The following is a 24241-nucleotide window of genomic DNA, read 5'->3' on the forward strand; positions in this document are numbered from 1 at the left end:
TCTGTTAGGTAAGGACTTCCTGCCCCAGACCTCACATTCCCATCCCCTTCTTAAGCCCCTCAGCGTGTGTGAGTTAGTTCTCTTGCAGGGCCAGGCGAGGTCAGACCCAGCAAGCAGGTGGAGAGCCAGGACTTCCACTCAGATCTTGTGGTTCTTTTGTGGCTCGGCACCACACAGTGGCTGCCCGCTGCTGTGTGGCAGCGCTGCTTCAGCCGGAACCTCAGGAAGCCCAGGTCACGGAAAGCGCTAGACGGGACAGGACAGCTTTGTTCCGTCAGACCCTTGCGTATCATATCAGCATGGAAAGGGAGACCGTGGCTTTCTTCCAAGGACTTCGATAAGGGAGGAAATCTGTCAGTTGAAGAGAGGGTCTTGAGGGAAGTGAACCAGGCTGCCATAACAATTCAAGGAGAGCTTTGAGTCAGGTGTCCCTGGCTGCCTCTGCCCCCTTCAGGAGAGAACACTCCATGATTAGAGACCGTGAGTCCTGAAAGCGAGTTTGGAATCACACAGTAGTGGTGAGACTGGAGTCCGAGTCCGGGCTCTCTCGTTGTGCAGTCCTGGATTTCAGCCTGAGCGCCGTCCTGGGGACCAAGGCCTTCCTGTGGCCCTAGAGCTGATGGCCAGGGGCAGTGCTGCTGCGCCTTTTCTATTGCACTGCAAGCCTGTGAGGACAGGCAAGTTATTTACGAGGTCAGCAGCAACCTGTGTATCATTTCCCGGGGAATCCTTATTTATCATAGGATTTCGAGGAGATCGGCACCTCCTTTATCTCTTCACTGACACGTGGTATGTCATGCAGTGTTTCCACCCTTCCCTGTGGGTCAGGCAGAGGAGAAAAGTAAGCAGCCTAACTACAGTCTTAAGTCGTTGTGATTATCATTCCCTCTTCTAGACTTACATGGTGAATAATTATCTAATAATATGTATAAATCCCTCCAAAATTTAGTGGCTTCAGACAGCAATGCGAATGTATTTCTCTCTCTCACTGTTTCTGTGGGCCAGGAATTGAGGAGTGGCTCAGCTGGGCTGTTCTGGCCCCGTGTCTCCAGACATGTGGTCAGACGTCAGCTGTGGTCGTCCACAGGCTGCCGGGGCTGCCTCACGTGGCTGGGAAGGTGGTGCAAGGCCTTAGTTCTCCTTCCTGTGGGCCTCCCACGGGACTGCCTGCGTGTTCTCACGACATGGCAGCTGGCTTCCCCGAGTGAGCTCTTCCAAAGAGAGAAGGAGCCACAAGGAAGCTGTCTCCTTTTTGTCATCTAGCTTTGCAAGTCACGTGGCAGCCCTTCTGCCTCATTCCATTCATTAGGAATGGGTTTCTGAGTGTGGTCACGTTTAAGGGGAGGGGTTACACTCTATCTTTTTAAGGGAGGAGTGTCGAAGAATTCATTGACCTATTAAACCCGTTGCCTCCGGTGGGATGTGGGGCCCCAGTTAAACCCAGGTCTTCTGCGTGGCCCTGTGTGAATGTGCACTGATGCTCCTCATGGGCGGGTCAGTTAAACTGAGAGCACTCAGACCAGCTCTTACTCGTCCAGTGGCTGGTTGTTCCAGCTTTTTATGTACCCGAGGCTGTTTCTTTTTCTACCTTTTCCCTTTTCCCTATTTCCTGCGAAGGAGCCAGGAAAGAAATTGCGATTGCTTACTTTCACTTTTATAGTTTATTAGAGGTCGGTAAAGTTTGCAGGGCGAGAAGGCCGAAACTATTGGTTGAAGCTGAGTTTCTGAATTATGTGTGCCCATGCAGACTTCATCTTGTTCCCACATACTGTAGAGGATTGAGAATTTGTAGTCGACAGTTATGTGGTACCTTCAGTTATTTACCTCCCTGATCCCTTTTTTCGATGCCGAAACTGGTATGAGATGGGGCCCTTTTGTTCTGTAGTGGAAGCTATACCTGTTCTAAGTACGACTGTGTTGTTTGGTTTGTGGTGAATGCAGTGGGAGACTTCTGGAACCACACCCCAGGGGAGGAGGTGGGGTGGGTACACAGCCATGAGACATGGGGAAAAATCCAGAGAAGTGGGCTGATTGTTTGGGTGATAGCCTGAATCAGGAGATGTGTGTTTAGCCTCTGGGCTTAGGACAACAGTTTTTCTGCCCCCAATGAACTAGGAACTGGAGGCATCCCGCAGACAGGGAACAGAAACTTAGTGGATGGCTCAAAAGGATGTGGAATTTTTGAATGAGGAAGAGAAAGATGTCTCTCTTTCCTATCAGAAGATAAAACAATTCTGTGTTTATTCCTCCAGTGAAGGAAAACTGAGCAAATGAGAAAGAAGTGGACTGGGTAGGGTTTCTAGGGTTCTTAGGCCATAGAAACTTCTAGAAGACAGACAAAAAGATTTTTAAAAGGGACTAGGAACTAATTTTTATTGAGTACCAGGAGCATTCTCAGAGAGTGGGGATCATCACTTCCCTTTAAAGCTAGGGACACCCACTTCCTTAAGGTCATGCAGCCATGGGTGTGGTAAGGTCAGCATTAGGAGGTAGGCTTGTCTGACAGGAAGTCTACTTTTTCCACTGCCTTACACTGCTTCTTGAGGCAAAGTCAATCCAGGAGTCCTGGAAACTAGGAGGAGAATCTTTGGGGGCACAGAGGGGAATCTTGGTCCAGGACCCCACTGCTCAGTCAGAGGTAGACTGGGAAGCAGGTCATGAGAGGAACTGGGGAGTCTGGAAATGGTCCCAGCATAGATCCAGGGACCTCCGTCTCAGCCCACAGCTGGTGGATGTGAGGGAACTCATGACCTGCGCCACCCTTTCTGCAGCCATTTGGATCCAGGTCTGGGTCTGTGCTCTGCAAATGCCTCCATTCCTATGTATTCATGTGTTATTTTAAGAAAGAGCCTTCTGAACAATCCCCAGCTTTGTTGTGGTTGAAGAGAAAGGGTTTTGTTCCCCTCTTGGTTGGACTGAACTAGAAGTGGGCTCAGCCTGTATCTATGGCCAGATGTGATGGTGGCCTCAGGAACGCAAAGTGGTGTGACAGGGGACAGACAGTATCTGGGAATCCAGCATGTACAAGTCACACTTTTCCTGTTGCAGGTTGATTCGAGCCCTTCCCCCCTGTTCTCGGGTCCTTCAGAGCCTCAGAATATGACAAAAGCAGGAACAGATCAGTGGTGGAGATCAGAACATCTTAGGATTGCTACCCTGGGCCGTTGGAGCTTTTCTTACTCAGTGTGGTTTTTTCCCAGGGATTCTTCGGGACACCTTCACCTCCCTGGGCTATGAAGTCCAGTCTTTCTTGTATCTGAGCGTGGACGATATAAGGCAGAATCTTAAGAAAGTTGCCTGCATGCCCCAGCACCAAGACTACGACAGCTTCGTGTGTGTCCTGGTGAGCCGAGGGGACTCCCAGAGCGTTTTTGGCGTGGATCCGACGCACTCAGGGTTCCCCTTGGACCAGATCAGGAGGATGTTCATGGCAGATTCATGCCCTTCTCTGTTAGGGAAGCCAAAGCTCTTTTTTATTCAGAATTATGTGGTGTCAGAGAGCCAGCTGGAGGACAGCAGTGTCCTGGAGGTGGACGGGCCAGTGGTGAACCATGTGGAGTCCAGGGCAAGACCACCTGAGCCCTGCACGCTTCACCGAGAGGCTGACTTCCTCTGGAGCCTGTGCCGAGCCAACGTGTCCCTGCTGGAGCGGCCCACCAGCTCCCCGTCGGTGTACCTGCAGTGCCTCTCCCAGAAACTGTGGCAAGAGAGGTGAGCCACCCCGGCCGGGCCGAGCCCTGGACCACTTATTTGTTCTCCTGCTGCCACGATGGAGGCTCCCTCTGCACCCTTCTCCAGGGAGGAGGGATGAGTTTTCATTCCCTGTTGGGTTCCTCAGGAGTAAGATATAGACCCTGCACAGTTATGAATGCTTCCTGCTTCAGGAGGTCACTCACTAGTCAACTTGTAGTTTGGATATTTTTCTTCAAAACGAAGACATTTTTGATTGGTTTTTTTCTTATTACAAAAGCAATACTCTCCTCCTTATTGAAACATACCAGGAAATATAGATGCTGAAAGCAGAACGTAATAAGCAGTTGTAATCCTTCTTAGGAGAACCAACCTCTGTTAACCAAATCCTGGTGTATCGTCTTCCCTATCTTTTTTGGATCCCCACACAATCATATACAAATATGCTTGGTAAGCCAAAATGGAACCATCATCCCCCATTACTTTGTAACCTGCTTTTAGTTTGTAATTTATCAGATAACATTGTTACGTGTCTGTAGTCACATTTCTACAGCATCATTTTAATGTCTGCAGAGAAGCCCATAAAAGGGCCACAGCATCCTTTGCTTGACCAGTCTTTAGTCGTTGGGCAGTGCTTTGCTTTTGCAAAAATAAAGTGTTCTGTCTCTTTGTATTTGTGTTTATCCATAATTGTTTCCTTGGGAAAAATTCCCAGAAGTGGAATTATCGTGTTAAGCAACATGCATTTTTAAAACCCTGGATGCATCTTACTGGATGGTGCTCTCAGACAGTTACTCCAGCTTGGTACAGGAATGCCTGCATCCCTGAAGATGGTTCTCACCAGCACTGCCTGCTCTTTTATTTCCCCCAGTCTTGACAGTTTGATAGGTGAAAAATGGTGCCTGACTGTTCAGGTCTGCAGGTTTTCATTATATAGACTTTTTGTTTGTTTGTTTGTTTTTGAGGGATATTGGGCCTGAGCTAACATCCACTGCCAATCCTCCTCTTTTTGCTGAGGAAGATTGGCCCTGGTCTAACATCTGTGCCCATCTTCCTCTATTTTATATGTGGGACACCTGCCACAGCGTGGCTTGATAAGTGGTGCATAGGTCTGTGCCCGGGATCCGAACTGGCAAACCCCAGGCCGCCAAAGCAGAGTGCACGAACTTAACCGCTGCACTACCAGGCTGGCCCCTCATTATATAGACATTTTTGAAGCTTATTAGCAAGAATACTTTTCTAAGGGAAACATTAGTGACCTGGTTTCCATTTAAGCTGAGTGAAGCTTAATTAATTAACTATAAGATTAGCAGTCCTTTTCCCCCTGTCCCCTAATTGCAATTTAGAATGATGGTTTCTGAGCCACCTGTGAAATGCATTCTGTTGTAGCTCTGGGGATCCCAAGAATCAATCACCCTGCCCACACCCTTCAGCCCCCCCCAGCCCCCCTCAGCGGTGGTTCAGTAGTACAGGAGAGGCTGGAGCAGAAGGGACTCCATCTGCCAAGGTAGACGCTCCATAGGCCTGTGGTATCATTGGCCTTTTACATCCACCCTACACTTGCATAGACGATCCAGGTGGGTTATCATCTAGCTGGTGTCCCCAGAGTAAAACTCAGTTGCCTCTTGGGGAGGGCTTGTGGTCCTCAGGCCAGGGTGCTGCAAGCTGGTTTGGATCAGTCCCTGAGCAGTTTGTGGAGCATCTGGAAAGGAATGATTTCAAAGCGCTTTCACATCTGTTGGCTCATGTCGCCCCAAAGACGGTCTGTCTCCTCTCTCTTTGATGTTTGCATGACATAAGTTTTGCCTTTCTCATTCCCTCCAGAAGACGCCCCATCCTGGAACTGCACATTGACCTCCACCGCTACGTGTATGACTGGAACAGCACAGTGTCTGCTAAGGAGAGGTACTCCGTCTGTCTGCAGCACACCCTGAGAAAGAAGCTCATCTTCTTCTGCAAATGAAAAGATCAACACCCGGCTTATCCCTGCAGTCTCCCTCCATCACTAACCAGGGCAGAGTTTCCAAGCGAGTGTGTGTGTGATGTAGGTGAGGTGAGGTCCTGGCCGTGCTGAGGCGACCTGTGAGGAGTCACAGGTTGACGGGAAGTCGTGCTTGAACTATAGCTTCTGAGGTGAAGGTCGTGGCCTCTGTGTTGGGCCAGGTCAGTGTTGGGAAGGAAATGTCTTTGAGACTTTAGAAACCAGTTACTGGTTGACTTGGGCATTTCTGGAGTATGTTGCCTTCCATGGTAACAATCAAGTAACCGAGGGCTAAGAAAGAAGCAGTTCGAGTGCTTGCAGTCAAAGAGTTAATTAGCCCGTGGCCATCCGTACTCCATGTAGAAAGTAAAATCAGCTATGACCTGAAAGGAGACCCTTGTTTAAAATATCTCTTGAAGGTCTTTATTTTTTAATTTATTTATTCTTATGTTGATTTTAAGTGGAGTGTGTCTGTGTGTGTATGTTTATGTATGTTTTGTCATGGTCATTCAGCAAAGGTTCCAAAGCATGGAAAGAACAATTTTATGGCTATTCATAAGCACTTATTTCTACTCTGGAAGTTCTTTTGCCGTCCTTGTGTTAATGAGTGTGGGACTCCTGAGAGTGTCTGAATTTCATGTTGCTGAGGGGCACCAGCAGGAATAATGTCTGTGCCTGGACTCATGAACCAGAATCTCATAGTAATTATTACAGAGGAAAACTGTTTGACAGGGTTCTGCACACTTTTGTCACTTGTCTTTGGGCTACATTATTTTTGTTGACACCAACCATCAGTCACTCCCCAAGTCCCAAAGAGAAGATGCTAAGTGTTTGCTTGTGGGTTTGGCTCCCTGGCAAGGGGTGTGGGGTGGAGTAAAGAAGGATTGGGATTCCAGGCTCGGGCTGACCAACGGGAGGAATGAGGCCTTGGCTTCCCTTGGCCACTTCACAGAGCCTCACAGAGAGTGAGGTGAGAGAGCCTTACAGTCATACCTGGAGAGGCTCTGTGGTGGCCTTGGGGATGCCATGCGAGCGTCACTATTGTTATCACACCACACTATAATGAGGGAGTTATTTTGGAAATGGTGAACCAAACCTTGAACAGCTGGTAGGATTTTGGCAGGTTGAGATGGAGCACAGAGTATGTTGTAGGAGAGGAAGCAAGTCAAGTGGAGGGACAGACGGGAAATGCGAGGCATGTTTCAGAAACCTGGAGCAGAAAGTATGTTGTAGGAGAGGAAGCAAGTCAAGTGGAGGCACAGACGGGAAATGCGAGGCATGTTTCAGAAACCTGGAGCGTAACTTGTAGCTGGAGTGGGGAGAGTGTGAGCAGTGGTGAGCGTAAGCCAGCAGGTGCCTGTGGTTAGAGTGGGAGGAGCCATGAAGGCCCCATCTTTGTCATTTAGTCAATTCTCAGGTAAGTCAGTCCTTTGTCTCACTTTAAAAGTGGAGTATATGACTCCTTCTCTGCCACTTTTTTTTTTTTGCTTTATCTCCCCAAACCCCCCCCCCCCCGCCCCCGTACATAGTTGTATGTCTTAGTTGCAGGTCCTTCTAGTTGTGGGATGTGGGATGCCGCCTCAGCGTGGCCTGATGAGCAGTGCCATGTCTGCGCCCAGGATCCGAACCCTGGGCTGCCGCAGTGGAGCGTGCGAACTTAACCACTCGGCCACGAAGCCGGCCCCCTCTGCCACTTTTGTATATAAACATTTGATTACTAAATGCCTGTCTTACTCTTTTTCATTGAGTGTAGTTTTTTAATGAAATATTTTAGACATGCTGGAGAGAATTATATGTAGATAAGAATATAGGGGCCAGCCTGGTGGCCAAGTGGTTGAGTTCACGTGCTCCGCTTCCGCAGCCCAGGGTTTCACTGGTTCAGATCCTGGGCGCGGACATGGCACCGCTCAGCAGGCCATGGTGAGGCAGTGTCCCACATGCCACAACTAGAAGGACCCACAAGTAAAAATGTACAACTGTGTACCAGGGGGATTTGGGGAGAAAAAGCAGAAAAAAACCCAAAAAAGATTGGCAACAGTTGTTAGCTCAGGTGCCAATCTAAAAAAAAAAGAATAATTTTAAAAAATTAAAAAAAAAAGAATATAATGAATACCGTATACCTACAACCTAACTTAAATAAAATGTTCCAAAATATATGACTTTTAAGACATTGCATTAAGTGAGAGTCCTAAATATAAAGGGAGAAATGCACTGCACTGTTTCAAGCCGGGTCATAGCGGCAAACAGAATTAGCCAAGTGCTCAGTCACAGGGGGATGCTTATGATGAGATGTCCACTGGTGGGAATCTTGTGTAACCACATAAATTCTAGATGCAAATGATAAGAGCTCACGTGGAGCTGCTCTTAGCTCATTACCTGAATTATTTAACCCTCAGAACAGCTCTCTGAGGTAGTGTGACTGTCCTCATGATTATTTCTTCTCCCTTCATAGATGAAGAGAATGAGCAAAGTGATGTTCAGTAGCTTACCCGTGGTTCCCCCACACTTGGATAGACTCCAGCTGTGAAGGAGCCGCGTCAGGGCCCACAGGCCTACCCAGCTCACAGTGTGGCCTTCACAGAGCACGTCGTAACATGAAAAATGCTCATGAATTCACGTTACGTGAAAAAGACCGAGCTTGAAATACCTATCAGTACACTTTTTACAGCAACTATGCTGAAAAAGAAAGCAAAATACTGCTCAAAGGAAACCAAAAGGCCAGAAAGAAGTATTCCAAAAGTGGTGTATGGATGACAGAACTCTGGCTGATACTTTTTCTTCTTTCTGTTTTCCAAATTCTTGTCTAGATCTCTCTGCATATTTGAGAACACTGGTTTCTACACTAAAGCCTGTTGAAAGTAATTCCTTTCAACTCTTCACTTACTTGGTCCTTCATTGCTAATGAAGCTCCCCTTCCCTTGGTGCTGTCTGCACTTTTCTGTCTCGTCTCTGGCTCCTTCTTCTGGGAGTGGGACCCCCGTCTCACTCACTCACTCACCCTGGGGTGCTCTTCGAGCCGCTGGTTAGGCGGACTGACTCATCAACCCCAGTTCCATTCCAGTCGCCAATCCCTTTCATCCTCTTCCGTGAATAGGCCATGGCAGGGGCCACTTGACACCTTCGGCTGTCTGCATGTTTAAAGGGGAATCTCTTCCTCCAGATTCTAGGGGCAAGTCTCTAGGGCTAAGCATGTTACTTATGCCACTAAGAGTGCAGAATTTGAAGTCAGCCTTGTCAGTTTGGCTGTGTGGCAGATCTCACTCGTTGTCCCCCAATATCCATTCTCTTTTTCTGTAGAAGCCTTGATTTGAAACTGGGCACAGAGCCTCACAGAATATAGTCTACTTGTCTAAGCCTCAACTTGTAGCTAGATGTGCTCATGTGTCTAAGTCCTGGTCGATAAGATGTCAGCAGCAGTATCATTTGGTAGCTGCTGACAACTTTCCTTAAAAGGCAGCTGTTTTTTGCTCTTCAACCCTTCCTAAATCTTGCTGACTAGAATGTGGTTGTGGTGGCTGGTGCTCTAGCTGCCATTTTGAACTGTGAGGATAAGGGCCACACTGTAGGGATAGCTGAGTGGTGAGCAGAAAGGAGCTGTGTTGGGTGAGGACATTAAGGAGCTTGCAGTCACCATACCAGCTCTAGACTACCTACCTCTGGACTTGTATGTCAGGGAAGAAAATGTAGGGTTTATATTTCTTTCAGCCTAACCTGAATGCCTAACCTAACCTTAACCTAAAGGTTAGCCTAACCTAACCTTTCAGTCCAACTGATACACTGTTGTTTGATTAAGATGTTTAAAATGTTTATGCAAGTTATAAGTTTAAAATAAAAATTTGTCTAGATGATTATTTTAATTCTCTAATTCTTGTTTAAAAATGTATGTGCACTTAAAATCTGAGCTGACCTAAGTGTTTAACATGCATGCTCTCATTTATCTCATTTTATCTTTTTGTGGGTTCTGTTGGAGAGATGGAGACGCTTTATTAAGACATTAGTAGGATTTGGATACTATCCTCATAAGACATGTAATTCACAAGGAAAAGTTCTAACCAAATCGCTTAATGTAGACGAGCTTTTGGATCAAGTTCACAGTGAATAGATTTGAAAGATAAATACAGAAAGTTGACTATAAAGAAGACCCATTAACTATGCACATATGTTTAGGATAGCTAAAGATAATGACTCCAAAGGACCCAGTTCTTGTAAACCCACAATTCCTTGTTTCCCATGCCCGACCCTGCCTTGCCTGCGGCAGTCCTGGACATAAAGATGTGGGACTCAATCAAGGCCCTCAGGTGAAATGACTGACCTTTCCAGATCCTCCACTCTCTCCTCTTCCCAGAAACTCTTCCTCCTCTCCTCCTTGTGCCATCCCAAAGCTGCGGGGCCGGCAGGCCCAAGTGTTTCCACTTTGGCTCTATCACACAAGAAATGAACACAAAAAGGCACAAATTATTTTTGGTAAGTCCCTCTGCAGTATCAGCTGGAGTGTCCTTAGTACCACAGATTAGCCTAGCTCCCCATGAGAGACGTGGAGGATCCACTAGAGGGCGGGTTACGGGTGAATGAGTAGTTGTGTACGCACGCTCACAGCACGAGGCACAGCGGCCCAAAGGTGCAAACAACCCAGACGTCGTCAGCAGATGAGTGGGTAAACCAAGTGTGCTGTGTCCATAAAACGGAATATCATCCATTCATAAGAAGGAATTAACTGACACATGCCACAACGGGATGAACCTTGAAAACATTATGCTCAGTGAAAGAAGTCAGACACAAAAGGTCACATATTGTATGATGCCCTTTATATGAAATGTCCAGAATAGGTAAATCCACCAGGTAAACCACTAGGCTGCCGGGGACTGGGGTGAGAGGGGTTTGGGGAGAGACTGCTTAGTGGGGACAAGGTCTCCTTTGGGGTGAGGCAACGTTTTGGAACTAGATAGAGGTGATGGCTGTGTAACATGGTGAATGTTCTAAATGTCACTGAATTGTACACTTTAAAATGGTTCATTTTGTCTGGATTTCACTGCAATAAAAAAAGGAAAAAAGACTAGGATTGATCATTCATTAATCAGTCCACAAACATTTTCCCTATAACTTTTTTTCTTTTTTAATAGACTTTATTTTTTAGAGCAATTAGGTTTATGGAAAAATTGTGCAGAAAGTACAGAGTTCCCATATGTCTAGATTCTTTTGTGTGTGTGTGTGTTCAGTTGTTCTAGCATCATTTGTTGAAAAGACTATCTTTTCCTCATTGACTTACCTTTATTCCTTTGTCAAAGATCAGTTGACTATATTTGTATGGATCTATTTCTGGGCACTCTGTTGCATTCCACTGATCCTTTCGTCTGTTCTTTTGCCAATACCATATATTATTTTGATCATTGTACCTTTATATTAAGTCTTGTCCTCACTGTTGGCACTGTGTCATAAATTTTGAATATTCTGCATTGTATTGTTTCATTTTATACAGAAAACATTATTGTGACTTAAAAAAATAAAATAAAAATTACTTATTGAAAAAAAGGTCCAGTTTCTTTAATATATATAAACACAAAATTATTTATTTTAAACATAAACAGCGTAATACTTTAACACCGTTCTCTCTCTTCATTCATATGGTCATGTCTATATCCATGTCTCTGTGTGATATTTAAGTCATTCACAGTTTTTCACTGTTTAAATGAGGATATAAGAAACGTCTTTGCTTCCTTATTTGGTCAGGCCTTCCTGCCCCAGAACTAGGAGTCCCATCCCCTTCTTAGTCCCTCTTGTGGCGTAGGTCAGCCCTCTTCCAACACTGTGCATTATTTCAGCTGTCTTGCATCTTTAAGCTATCTGTCTTTGATCCTTCAGTCTAAAAACCAGCTGACTGCCCCATCAAAGTCTCTCTCTTCCAAGCCACTGTCTTATGTAAATCTTAGGCTAATCCATACTCTCTCCAGTTCCCCCTTTCCCATTTACTCCATACTTCCCTGCTATTGGGTTTCACCTTAATCATTCTACCAAATCTACAAGATCCAAGGGTGACATTGACCTTAGTTACCAAAGCTTAGTCCTTGGATTCTAGGGGGTCATCTTCCCCTTCCTATTTCTGCAGGGTATTCCACTATAGAACTTCTATCAAGCACTTCTCTGGCCAAGTCTTTTGGTATCTTTCTTCTGACCCTAAATGTGGATGTTCTCCAGGATGACTCCTTTGTTTTCGCTTTTTATGTTTTCTCTTTTGACAACCTTGTAGCTTTAATGACTATTCCTATGCCACTAAAAGATGAATAATTCTCACCCAGACTTCTGAAGTTCAGATCTCACCCTGCAACTTCCTGGCAGATGTTTCCACTTGACTTTCCCTCTGGCACCTCAGACTCAGTATACTCCAAATGTTTTAAAATAAACCAAACCCTCCATTCCAAATCTCTTCTGCCTGTGTCTCCAATTTCAGTTAACGGCACCTTTAGAACATCATTTTCACCTTGGTCTGCCCTCTCCTGTGTCTCTACATCCAGCTAGTTTCCAAATCAGGTTGGTTTTGTATCTGTAATGTCTTTTCCGTCTATCTCTATCATTACACTTCCCCTGCTTTCATTACCTCTCCATTGGACTATGACAATAGTTTTCTCACCGATCTTTCCTCTAGCCTCTCAATCCTACAATCATTTAATACACGGCAACCCAAACAATCTCCCCAAATGCAGCTTGGTCACCTCCCTCATTAGAAACCTTCCATTCTCCAGTGCATACACGATAAGATTGTGGCTGGTGGGTGGGGTGAGTGGGGGAGTGGGGAGGGCTGCCGGTGTAGGTCCTGGAGTGCAAAGGCTCAGAGAACCAGGAGCTCCAACGTCCAAAGGCAGGAGAGGATGAACATCCCAGTTTAAGAAGACAGGAGAATTTGCCCTTTCTCCCTTTTTTTCTTCTCCCCAAAGCCCCCCAGTACATAGTTGTATATTCTGGTTGTGCTACGTGGGATGTTGCTCAGCATGGCCTAAAGAGCGGTGCCATGTCCGCGCCCAGGATCCGAACCGGCAAAACCCTGGCCGCCAAAGTGGAGTGCGCATACTTAAACCACTCGGCCAGGGGGGCCGGCCCTGCCCTTCCTCCTTTTTGTTGGACCCTAAATGGATTAGATGTTGTCCCGCTAGTTGATGACAGCAGATTTTCTTTACTCAGTCTACTGACTCAAATGCTAATGTCTTCTGGAAACACCCTCACAGACACACCCAGATAGAATGTTTACTGGCTCTCTGGGCACCCCTGAGCCGTCCAGTTGACAGAAAAATTAACCATCACAAGGTTGTTCGTGACATGTGATAGTGCCATATGCTAGATCTCCCATTTTTCATTGAGATATAATTCACATTTCATAAAATTCACCCTTTAAAAGTGAAAAATTCAGTGTTTTTTAGTATATTCACAGTTGTGCAATCATCACCACAATCTAATTTCAGAAGATTTTCATCTACCTAAACTGAAACCGCATACTTATTAGCCAACATCCCCTATTCCCTCCCTCCCCCTAGACCCTGGCAACCACTAATCCACTTTCTATCTCTACATATTTGCCTATTCTAGATATTTCATATAAAGAAATCATACAATATGTGGACTTTTGTGTCTGACTTCTTTCACTTAGCATAATGTTTTCAAGGTTCATCCATGGCATAGAATATATCACTACTTTGTTTCATTTTATGGTTGTGTAAATATTCCATTGTATGGGTAGGAAATATCACCATCTTGTGGCACTTTGAGGTTTTGTCACTTCAAAGTTACCTCATTGACCCAAACCCATGTAGATAAGAAAGGGAGATGGAAGGCCTTGGAGATTCAGACTGAATTTAAAGATCAGCTTGCTAATTCTACATTTGGGTTCATCCTAAGGAAATAGTTATAAATATGTGCAAAGATTTATCTATAAGAATCTTCAATGCAGCAGTGTTCACAATAGCAGAAAATTCAAAATGAATCAAATGTCCAAGAATTAGAAATTGGTTAAATAAAGATGGTACATCCATGGAAGGGGGAATATCATCTAGCCACTAAACATTATGTTTTCAAAGACTATTTAATGATAGGAAAAAAATATCTGTATTGCTAAGTGAAAAAAGCATAGCTTAATTTTTGGAAAATAATACACAGAGAAAAGTGAACGGATATACGCTAAAATTTTAACAATAGTTATAGACTATGAATGACTCTCTGTTTCTCTATTTTCCAACTTTTCTACATTAAATATTAGAAAGTCTTCCCTTGTTTTTTTTCTTTTTTCTTTTACCACTTTTGTAATAAGAAAAGAGACCTGGTAAAATAGATGAGTCTATAGTAGAGTGAATACAAAATGGGCTGCACTTTGCTTGTCTAGCTACAATTTCCCACCAGTTCACTGTTTGGAGATCTCAAGGGTCGGCTTTAGCTCAAGCAGTTACCTGGTCATGTCGGACTTCAGTATTTGGAGATCTCTCCTGGCATCTTTACCAGAAAAAGTCTTCTGCTTCAGAGCTTAGCTTCAACGTACTCCCGTGTACCTGGAACGAAACTAGTCCTGGGAAGGTCTGGAGTCTGTGCATAAAGGAGTGAGGGAGGGAGGAGGTCCTGGAAGCTGGGGATGGGATGGCTAATCAAAAGAAGCTGCTACTTCAGGACCAGCGGGTGATGTGGTCTCGGGGCATGAGGTCTTCTCCAGCTGGTACACCCACCTCCCCTGTCACTTGAGTTCCTTCTCTAGTTCGTGAGTGTTCACTCTTGTGAAATCTCACTTTATAGACTTTAAGGGTGGGGACCTTGGACCAGAGCCTGGATGTAAGGTAAAGCCAACTCCTGCCGCCACCACCCCCTCCGCAGGAGGAAAGAGAGGCAGGTGACTATTTCCGCTTTCTCCCCAGGGCAGTAGTAGACTCTCGCCACTATAAGAGGCTATGACGGTTTCGATTGGCTCTTCATGTGGGCCCAGTTGACTGCAACCAATCAGGAAAGAGGCTGTAAGAAACGTTTCTTCTTCCCACTACTTCCACGTCACCATCAGCACGCCCTGGGTAATTGTGTTCTAAATAGAAGGAAGTCTGAAATGCAGAGTACAAAGGGCATGGCACCCAGTCTCCCCTCTGTAACTTGGTTCAAGTGTTTCTCTTGAGTACTAGCAGTGCTAGGACAAAGTTTAAGTTTTACTTCAGGTGTCTCTCTTCTACATCTGCCTTCCAGGCTTAGCTCGAATACCTCCTGCTCTGAGCCATCCCCATCTGGATCCATCCCTTGCTCCTTGGGGCTCCTGTGGCGCTTAGGTGAAGCCCATCGCAGCATCACCACACCCTGCCCGATAATTACCGACATTACCGTAGGTTACCTGGAGCTACAGGCAGCAGAAACCCTGGGATCAAGAGCGTGGGATTCCGAATCAGAGAGACTTGGGTTGAGTCCTGAGTTCCCATCTCTTCCCACCTTTGGGATAATGGCGGGCTACCTTGCCCCTCTGAACTTGGATTTCCCCATCTATTGAAGGTAGATGATAGTGCCAACTTTAGACAGTTCATCAGAGAAGAGGGGTCAAGAAATGGTAGTAGTCATAGTGATTATGGAAGGCAGACACTGTTTTGTTCATGTTTGGCTTCCAACTGTGCCCAATTCAGAGCTTTACAAGTAGGAAGAGCTTGCTAAATATTTAATATTATTGAACAAAGGTTAAAAAAGGTAGTGTACTTTATGAACAGGGTAAGAAGTGATACTTTCACCAAATTGCCTCCCCAAATGGCCCAAGGAATGAAATATTTATAAATGAACAACTGAATAGAAGACCAAAACTTAGGGCTTGTCTATGTTTATCTTTTTTAAAAAAAATTATGGTAAAATACACACAACATAAAACGTATCATTTTAACCATTTTTAAGTGTACAGTTTGTAAGTACATTCACATTGTTGTGCCACCATCACCACTAGGGCTTGTCTTTCTTAAACACAGAAGTTCTCTGGATAATGCCCAGGATAAGGAAACGGCACTTCAATACATCTGTTAATAAAGCATCATAAATCTTACTTTTTTTCAGAGATAAAGCATCTTTCTAAGGTTCTGTGCTTCTTCCCAGAGCTCTGCACATTTGAGTTAGCTGAATTATAGTGTAGTGACTCAGAGCCAAACTTGCTGGTTTAAAGCCTTGCTTTCCCACTAGTCACTGTGTGACCTTAGACCAACTACTGATACTGAACCTGAAGTGAGTTCGCTCACCTGTTGCGCAGCAAGCCAATCTCTGACACCGTGTGTGGTGGAAGAAAGTAGGAATTTTATTTTTGCACAGCGCTGAGCAAGGAGAGAGGGCAGCTAACGTTGAAATCCCAAGCTCCCCGAAAAGCTAAAAGGAAGCATTTTTATTTGGGGTTTTAGGTAGGGGAGGGGGACCATATGGCCTTGTTTGAGGGAGCTTTCCCACCAGCCTGTCTTTGGCCTTGAGACACTTGCAGAGAGGAGGGAGCTCGTGACCTTGCTGGTCAGCAGCTTTCCCACCAGCCTGGATCTCTTTGCAGGGAGGAGATAGTGAATCCAGGTGCTTGTCCTTGACATGTCTGTCTCCATGGAGGATAGTGGATTCTGGAGCCAGGAAGCCAGAGAGTAAGCAGGGAATGAGTGTTTTGGTTTTAACCCCATATATGCTGGGTTTAATGTAGCAAAACTGATATCAGGGTCGATATCACTATGACCTTTCTGTGTCTTAGTTTTCACAGCTTAAAAGAGGTGTCATAGTAAAAGTATTTATCTTAGAGACTTGGGATAATTCAATGGGTAAATCGTGCCTGGCACATGGTAGTTGTGAAATAAGTATTGTCTTTTTTAGGTATTGTTTAGTTAGGTATTGTGGGGTTTTTTGTTTTTTTGTAGTTTTCTTTTTTTTCCTGCAGAAGATTTGCCCTGAGTTAACATCTGTTGTCAGTATTCCTCTATTTTGTGTGTGAGTCACTGCCACAGCATGGCCACAAGTGGTGTAAGTCCACGCCCGGAAAACCAACCCAGGCTGCCAAAGAGGAGTGTGCTGAACTTAACCAGTAGGCCATGGGGGTGGCCCCCTAGGTATTGTTTTTATTATTAGAAATCATGTCTTCAAAGTCTCTTTCCTGTGCTGTGAGGGCAGACACATCATCAGTTTTGTCTACTGTTGATAGAGTTCCTGTCAAATATCTCCAAATGGCCTTATAGTTCCACTCCCCTTCCCTTTTGTTTTAATATGTAATTTCTTGTTTTCGTTTTTCTTCTTTTTTTCTTCTCCCCAAACCGCCGCCTAGTATGTAGTTGTATATTCCAGTTGTGAGTGCCTCTGGTTGTGCCATGTGGGACGCTGCCTTAGCATGGCCTGATGAGCGGTGCCATGTCCGTGCCCAGGGTCTGACCCAGTGAACCCTGGGCCGCTGAAGCAGAGCACGTGAACTTAACTACTGGCCACAGGGCCCGGCCCTCCCCCTCCCTTTTTTGCCTTTAAAATTTTTTTTGTTGATTTGCACATGGACTTATTTGAGAAAAGGTTAAGATGGCTGACCCCTATTTCATGAGCTTTTGGAGTTTTATTTTAAAGGTTAAGTGAGCTTGGGGCAGGAGATGCTTAGGAAAAATCAACGCTTTCCTTCCTGGCTCACTGAGGAGCGTAACAAATGGAAGGCTAGAGCGCCTGGTGCTTCCCGGAGTTCTGTGTAGGAGCCCCGGGCTTAACCCGGGAGCTCTCCACTGGGAAAGATGTGAATCTGCCTTTAGGAGACGCTGTTTGTCAGGGTTATCCTAACCCCAAGAAAGGGGAGGGGATAAGGCACAGGAGGCAGCGATGACATCAGCAGGAAGTTAATATCAAATTACTCAGACCTGAAAATCCCGTTTTTACTTGCAGAGCTAGCAACAAGTCTTGAGTTCTCTTCCCGCGCAAATGGGAGTTTCCTTGAGACTTGGAGCACCCAGAAGATTCTGATTTCTTGATTTTCAGGCAATTTCCCTGAGAAACGTTTCCCTCCAGAAGATCGTGGAATTTGATCCGAAGGTAGGTAATTAACACCTCTCCCCAGCCCGGACTCACAAGACAGCCTTCTCCTTGGCTTCAGGGCAGAGAAAGTTGCAAAAACTCTGGTCGGCAGTGGCACCGTTTCTGCCTGGATTAATTAGCGGCGCCAAGGAAAATGAACGTTTAAAAAGCCCCGGGAAGGCTCCAGCAGAGGCTCTTAGCCGCAGAAATATGCTAGTCCACAAACGGGCACGAAGTCTGGCAGACTCGCCCGAGTTAGAGATTAGAATCTTTAGGGAATTGCAAGGGAAATGTGCGATGCATGAGAAAAAGTATGTGTTTCCAAAAACCAATCATTTGGTTTCTACTGTCACCGGGCGGCAACCAGAAGGGAGACTCAGGGTGATGAGGTTGAAATGGCACTTTTTGGGTTTCTTTTTTCTAACAATAAAAGTAATATGTGTTTATTGCATAAAATTTGAGAAACTCAAACAGGATCCCAGAAGAAAATTTATATTATCTATGAATATACCACCTACACAGAACCACTCTTTGTTGTTGATGTTTTGTCTTTTCGCCATGTTCTCCTTCCTTTAGAAAGTAGTTTCTTGACTCTAAAGAACCAAGACTTGTATAGTGAATATATACCTCAAGTCATTATAGAATGAATAATATTACATTGAAAAATTTTATCAATTCATTGCTCCTCTAATTAGAATGAAATTGGGTGTAGAAAATAACATAGTTTATGAACTGGTCAGATGGAAATACCTACTTCGGGACTTTGTGACTTCCTACATTGATCCGAGCAATCCTTATCTAAAACCGTTTCTTTCTGGGGTCTAGGACTACGGCTTCTGTTTCTGTGAGGTAACAGCCTGCCCCGTTATGGTTAGCAGTGTTACCTTGTTGCCCTTGGGTTGGTAGACACTTCGGAAATATAAACCCCCAGATTGCTCTATTTCTAAAACGTAAGGCATAAATCTAAGTGCTATTTCTGCCGTTTGGTGGGAATGAATTAAGAACTCCAACTGGGAGAAATTGTGCTGTGTCACGCTCCCTTTTGACTAGCTCCCACGGGGGACATTTTGATTTGAGAGAAATCAGGTAAATTGAGTTCCATAAGCTCCAGACCTCCTAAAGGTTTAATTTACAAGTATTGGGGTTGAGTTTTCTGGGCTGTTGAAGTAACCTCACAGTAATTATTATTTTTCAGCTCTTCTGGGAAAGTCTAATGCCTGGAACAGAAGGGGCCTGAACCAGGGGAGGGTCTGTGAAGCTGGGGTGCTGTGTGTCCTTGTCTCTAACGCCCCAGCTGTCTGTCTCCCGCAGGCTGGCCATGACATCTCAAGGTCAAAACCTGAATTCCAGTTCGGATGATAACTGTACAATGGACTTTCGCCAGAAGCTTCTGTTTATTGATTCTCACCTGGGGGACCAAGACGTGGAACGCCTGAGGTTTCTCTGCCGAGATTGCGTCTCCCACAAGAAGCTGGAGAAGTCCAGCTCAGCCTTGGAAATTTTTAACCATCTCTTGGCAGAGGATCTGCTGAGGGAGGAAGACAGCTTCTTCCTGGCGGAACTCCTGTACATCATCAAGCAGAAGTCGCTGCTGTGCCACCTCTGCTACACCAAAGAGCAGGTGGAGAGCTTGCTGCCCGCCCGAAGGAGGGTCTCTCTGTTCAGGTGAGGGGGCTTCTGCGGTCCGGATAGGAGGGTTTTCCATTGAGTGTTCATTCAGGTCTTGAGCTTTGGAAGGAGGCTGGCATTAGGATCTTTTTCTTCTCTGCCTCCTTGGATGATGCAGTGATTCTAAAGCAGGAGTTCTCAGCTTTAGGTGCTAATGAGATGAGAGGGTTGGGAGATCAGCAGAGCTTCAAAACCCAGCTCTGGGCCTGGTGGCTTCCCTCTGTTTCGTTTCTTGCTGCCTGAGGCAGCCCACAGGGCTGCGGTCTCCTCCTTCCCGGCCTCCACGCTGCCAGACGGTCCTTCCTCCTGTGAGTCACTGCATGTCCACCCATATCCACCGACTTGAGAAGAGAGTCATGCATAATTGGAGGCAAATAAGTAAAATGAAAAAGGAGATGTGTCTCTGGGGCAGGGAGGGACGTTACTTATGCCATGTCCAGTTACATTTTGGGGCGAAATCCAGAGAAGGAAAATATAGGCATTTTGCCGAAGAGGTAAAATATAGGCATCAGGCCTATCATGGGTTGGACCTTAGACAACACTGTCTTAAATTGTCCACTGACTTAGTATCTACTGCATCAGAGAGGCTCACGGGGAGGAGGCTTCCTGTGTTATTTTATGGCCTGTGCGATGGGAGCCCTTCAGGCCGCAGTGCTCAAACTGGCTCTCAGAGCCTGAGCTACCTTTGGTCAGTGAGGGAATTCTGGAAATCAGCATCCCCACTCTGCTGGTTAAACACCTGAGGAATACTCTCTGGTGTGCAGAGGTGTTGGTGTATGATGAAATACTCCGTTTTTCTGGTTGCTGATTATGTGACTATCTAGAAGTTGGGGGGTTTCCTTCCTTTTCGACAGTGGACCTTATGTTGACTGGCACCAGGTTCTCTGACAAGGGCCTATAAAGTGAGCCTGAATTTCTAGAATGGAGTTGGGAGATGGGAGGGCATGCCAAAATCGTGTTTTACGCCTTCCTGGTGTGATGCAGAGCAGCACTGGACTTGGGGTCAGAAGGCCTGCCCTACTCTTGTGTTATCTTAATTTAACAGGACATGTCGAAGCTCAACGTTTTAGTTTTTGAATCTATAAAATGGGATTAACAGTTATCACTTTATCGGGTTGTGCTCATTCCAGTGAGAGAGAACGTTTGTGAAAGCACTCGATTTTCTGTGCCGTCCCCTGCAAGTGCGAGGCTTCATTTCTTTCTATGTGTGTATGTCCTAGAAACCTGCTCTATGAGCTGTCAGAAGGCATGGACTCAGACAACTTAAACAGCATGATGTTCCTTCTGAAGGATTCGATTCCGAAAACCCAGATGGTGAGTGGGTCATATAGAATGGCGTCTTTGTGAACGTTTAATCGGTGTTTGGGAAGATGCTGGAAAAGGTTTTAGGAGGGTTTAGACAGTATTTTACAATGGTTAGGAACATCGGCTTTGGTGTCGATGGGCCTGGGTTCTGTGACTACCTCCTCAGTGTGGGGCAAGGGATTAAATATTTCTGAGTGTCCACTTTCTCTTATGTCATTTTGTGGACAATCATACTACTTCCTCCCAGGACTGTTGGGAAGATTAGATGAAAGAATGGACACAAAGCATTAGTCCAGGGCCTGTATTTGGCACACAGTAGCCATGCAGTGAATGATTAAGTGATATGGGCATCCACTGTTTTACGATATAGAACTGTGCAGGCACAACAAGGAAACAGGGAGCTGGTGAATGACAGCAGAGTGAATTTGTTGTTCATCATCTACATTAGTTGGGTTCTGACGAAGCCATGCGCCCTTTTCAGTGGACTTGGCAGTGTCTCCCACGTCGGGCTTCTGTGAAAATCAAACAAGACAAATATTTGAGGATGTGCTTTGTAAAGGGCTGCAAGGTGCCTTGAGCTAATAGTACTGTTTTTAATATGAATACAATGCTATCTGCTGATATTCTTGCTATATTGGTCACATTTAAGGGCAAGAAAGTAGCTGCATGTCTCTCTTCCGGACCTTAAAACTTTACATTTTTTTCTTTTGATGCTAGCAACAGCTTGTGACATGCAAGTTAGTTAATTTGGGAAGGGGCCAATTTTCAAATTTTACCCTATAACGTTACTTTATAATATTCAACTGCTATTTTTATTTTTACTTTTATTTATTTATTTATTTTTAAAGATTTTATTTTTTCCTTTTTCTCCCCAAAGCCCCCCCGGTACATAGTTGTGTATTCTTCGTTGTGGGTTCTTCTAGTTGTGGCATGTGGGACGCTGCCTCAGCGTGGTCTGATGAGCAGTGCCATGTCCGTGCCCAGGATTCGAACTAACGAAACACTGGGCCGCCTGCAGCGGAGCGCGCGAACTTAACCACTCGGCCACGGGGCCAGCCCCTCAACTGCTATTTTTATTAGTTTTAAGTTACATAATGTTTGATAACACACAAAAGATACATGTAACGTGTATGCAAGTTATGAAATGTAGCACTCAGTGAACAGCCGTGAATCCCCATCCAACGTGTGAACGAGAACATCGCCAACGCTGCTGAGCCTGCATGTGTGGATCCCATTCTTGTATCCCATTCTCCGCAGAGCAACTGATAGTATTGACAAATACCTTTTCTTTGAAAAGTCACTGAAGAGTGGGAAGCTATTTTACATATGCTAGGTCAAATGAGGACAATGTTAGTAATTCATTAAGCATGTTTCTTGGTGTAAGACCTGTAGACCTGAGCAAATTAATTCTCTGTTTTGGCCACAATCTTTCGGTCTTTTTTTTCCCTTTTCAGAGTCCTCAGGTATTTTAGCCTCTTGCATTCTTTGATTGGTCATCTCTTGAGAGTCCTTTCTCCCAAAGATTGGTTGTGAGTCCCTTGGGGATGGGGGCTGAGTCTTACACACCATTATAGCTCTAGAACCTTGCAGAGTCTGTTACAAAATGGTGCTCTAAATGAAAGCGTGAATGAATGGGATGATACAATTTTCCCCTTTCTCTTTCCTTCTGAGAAAACAGCCTGAACTTGTTCTGTTTATGTGACTTTGCATGAAAAACAGGGAGGATTAGCAGGATGAAGTAAACCACCACGATGGGGAGGTGCAAAGATACACTTAACACATTCTCATAGTTGTTGCCCCTTGTCAGACTCTATTAATTTTCTGCCTTACATAGTCCCTAGAAGTTCTGATATCATCCTGGTTTTGTTTCTTATATTTTTCCTTTTTATCTTTTTATTCTTAAAAACAACAAAAAAATGCGAGTGCAGAAAATTACACAAAACAAACATACAGCTTATAAGGCTAATACCCTTGAAACCACCACCCAGATCAAGAACTTGAATTTTGCCAGCTGCTCCGGAAACCCCTCCACCTGCCCCCTCCCACCCCCGAGAAGTAACCACTGTCCTGGCTTTTATAGGAACCATGTTCTTAAGTTCTGTATGGTTTTCTCACTTACCTGTGCATATCTAGACCTCAATTTAGTCTTGATTGTTTTTTTCTTTTCTTTCTTTTAATCTATAGGTTAAACTCCCCTCCCCTCAACCCCTTTCTTTTTCTTCTCCTGTTGACAAACCCCAGGACAGTAGGCCCATAGAATTTCCCCCAGTCTAGGCTTTGCTTATGGCTTGTGCTTGGTGCAGTTCAGTGGGCTCCTCCGTCTTCTGTGTTTCCTGCAGATTGGCAGCTGGATTCAGAGGGTTTGTCAGACTCAGGCTACATCCTTTTGGCCAAACTAAAGCTGGTCTTGTGTTCTTTCATCAGGAGGTACACAAGGCCTGGTCTTCTCCCTTTTTTGATGTTAGCAACTGTTGATGTTGAACATTTTTATGTATTGATTCTTTGGGGGTTGCGAAATGGAGATATTAAAATTCTATCATTTTGGGGGCTGGCCCAGTGGCGCAGTGGTTAAGTGCACACGTTCCGCTTCGGCGGCCCGGGGTTCGCCGGTTCGGATCCCAGGTGGGGACATGGCACCACTTGGCAAGCCATGCTGTGGCAGGCATCCCACATATAAAGCAGAGGAAGATGGGCACGGATGTTAGCTCAGGGCCAGTCTTCCTCAACAAAAAGAGGAGGATTGGAGGCAGATGTTAACTCAGGGCTAGTCTTCCTCAAAAGAAAAAAGAAAGAAAGAAAAAAATTCTATCATTTTGTTTTCTCTACCTCTACTATTTGGTTACTCGATGATAGTTTATGTATGAATCCTTGATACCTTCTTCCATTTACCCAGTGTTCAAGACAGTTGACTGGTTTCCTGTCACTCTCTGAAAGTGACCCATTATAAAAAATATATAAATTTGGACTCATGGATTTAAACCTATTTGATGGGTTTCAATCCATTGCAGTTATTATCTTTATTGAAGTTCAAATTGTCCCATTTTTGCACAGGGGTAGCCTCTTCAAGTTGGTTCCTGAGTCATTTTGACGTTACCCTCACAGCCTTGGATAGCTTCCTTGGTATGACAAGATGTCTCAGGTTCATCTTGTACATTTTCTGCCCAGACCTAGAAGCCATCATTTTTCCTGGTTTCTTTTTATGAGAAATGTTATTTCAAGACTACAGAGTAGATGCTGGAGATGATCATTGTTTTTGGGTTGATGATTGCTTCTAGGTTTTTTTCAAAGGATAGTGCTAGGAAATGTGTACTTGTGTGTGTGTCTATTTTTTTAGTTTGTTTTAATATAAAATAATTCATGAATTTATACCACTATTTTCAAGTCAAATTCATGGTTTTAATTAATCTCTTCTATATTATATCTGTATCTTCTTTTTCCCATCCTGGGAATCCTGGTTCTCGTGTCATAGCAGATGATAGAATTAAATACATGATGATTTCTTTTATCCCACATTATACATACAACACTCCCAGAATATCAGTATTAATACTTCTACCACCAATATGATTATTCACAACAGTTGAGATGTTTATTTTGTGTGTGCTG

The 24241-nt window shown here is 44.8% G+C and overlaps 2 protein-coding genes across 15 annotated transcripts in view; both read left to right on the top strand.

Annotated features, from left to right (window-relative positions):
* CFLAR (CASP8 and FADD like apoptosis regulator) overlaps nucleotides 1-11200 on the top strand; it is a 42581-nt gene extending 31381 nt beyond the window's left edge. For 8 of the 14 annotated variants that reach the window (XM_070241514.1, XM_014732319.3, XM_070241512.1 and 5 more), the window contains 2 exons: nucleotides 3201-3711; nucleotides 5515-9522. In XM_070241514.1, coding sequence (XP_070097615.1) covers nucleotides 3201-3711; nucleotides 5515-5653 — 650 coding nt within the window. In that variant the 3' untranslated portion in view covers nucleotides 5654-9522. Of the gene's footprint in view, nucleotides 1-3200; nucleotides 3712-5514 lie in introns of all 14 variants that reach the window. The other 6 variants (XR_011428344.1, XR_011428347.1, XR_011428346.1 and 3 more) reach the window with 3 other exon arrangements.
* A 6285-nt stretch (nucleotides 11201-17485) lies between these two features.
* Nucleotides 17486-24241, top strand: part of CASP10 (caspase 10) — a 28265-nt gene continuing 21509 nt past the window's right edge. The window contains 3 exon segments of the mRNA XM_023622349.2: nucleotides 17486-17680; nucleotides 18974-19327; nucleotides 20551-20644. Of these exon segments, the coding sequence (XP_023478117.2) occupies nucleotides 18981-19327; nucleotides 20551-20644 (441 nt within the window). The 5' untranslated portion in view covers nucleotides 17486-17680; nucleotides 18974-18980.

The sequence above is a fragment of the Equus caballus genome, chromosome 18 (genome assembly GCF_041296265.1).
Source record: "Equus caballus isolate H_3958 breed thoroughbred chromosome 18, TB-T2T, whole genome shotgun sequence".
Classification (NCBI taxonomy): domain Eukaryota; kingdom Metazoa; phylum Chordata; class Mammalia; order Perissodactyla; family Equidae; genus Equus; species Equus caballus.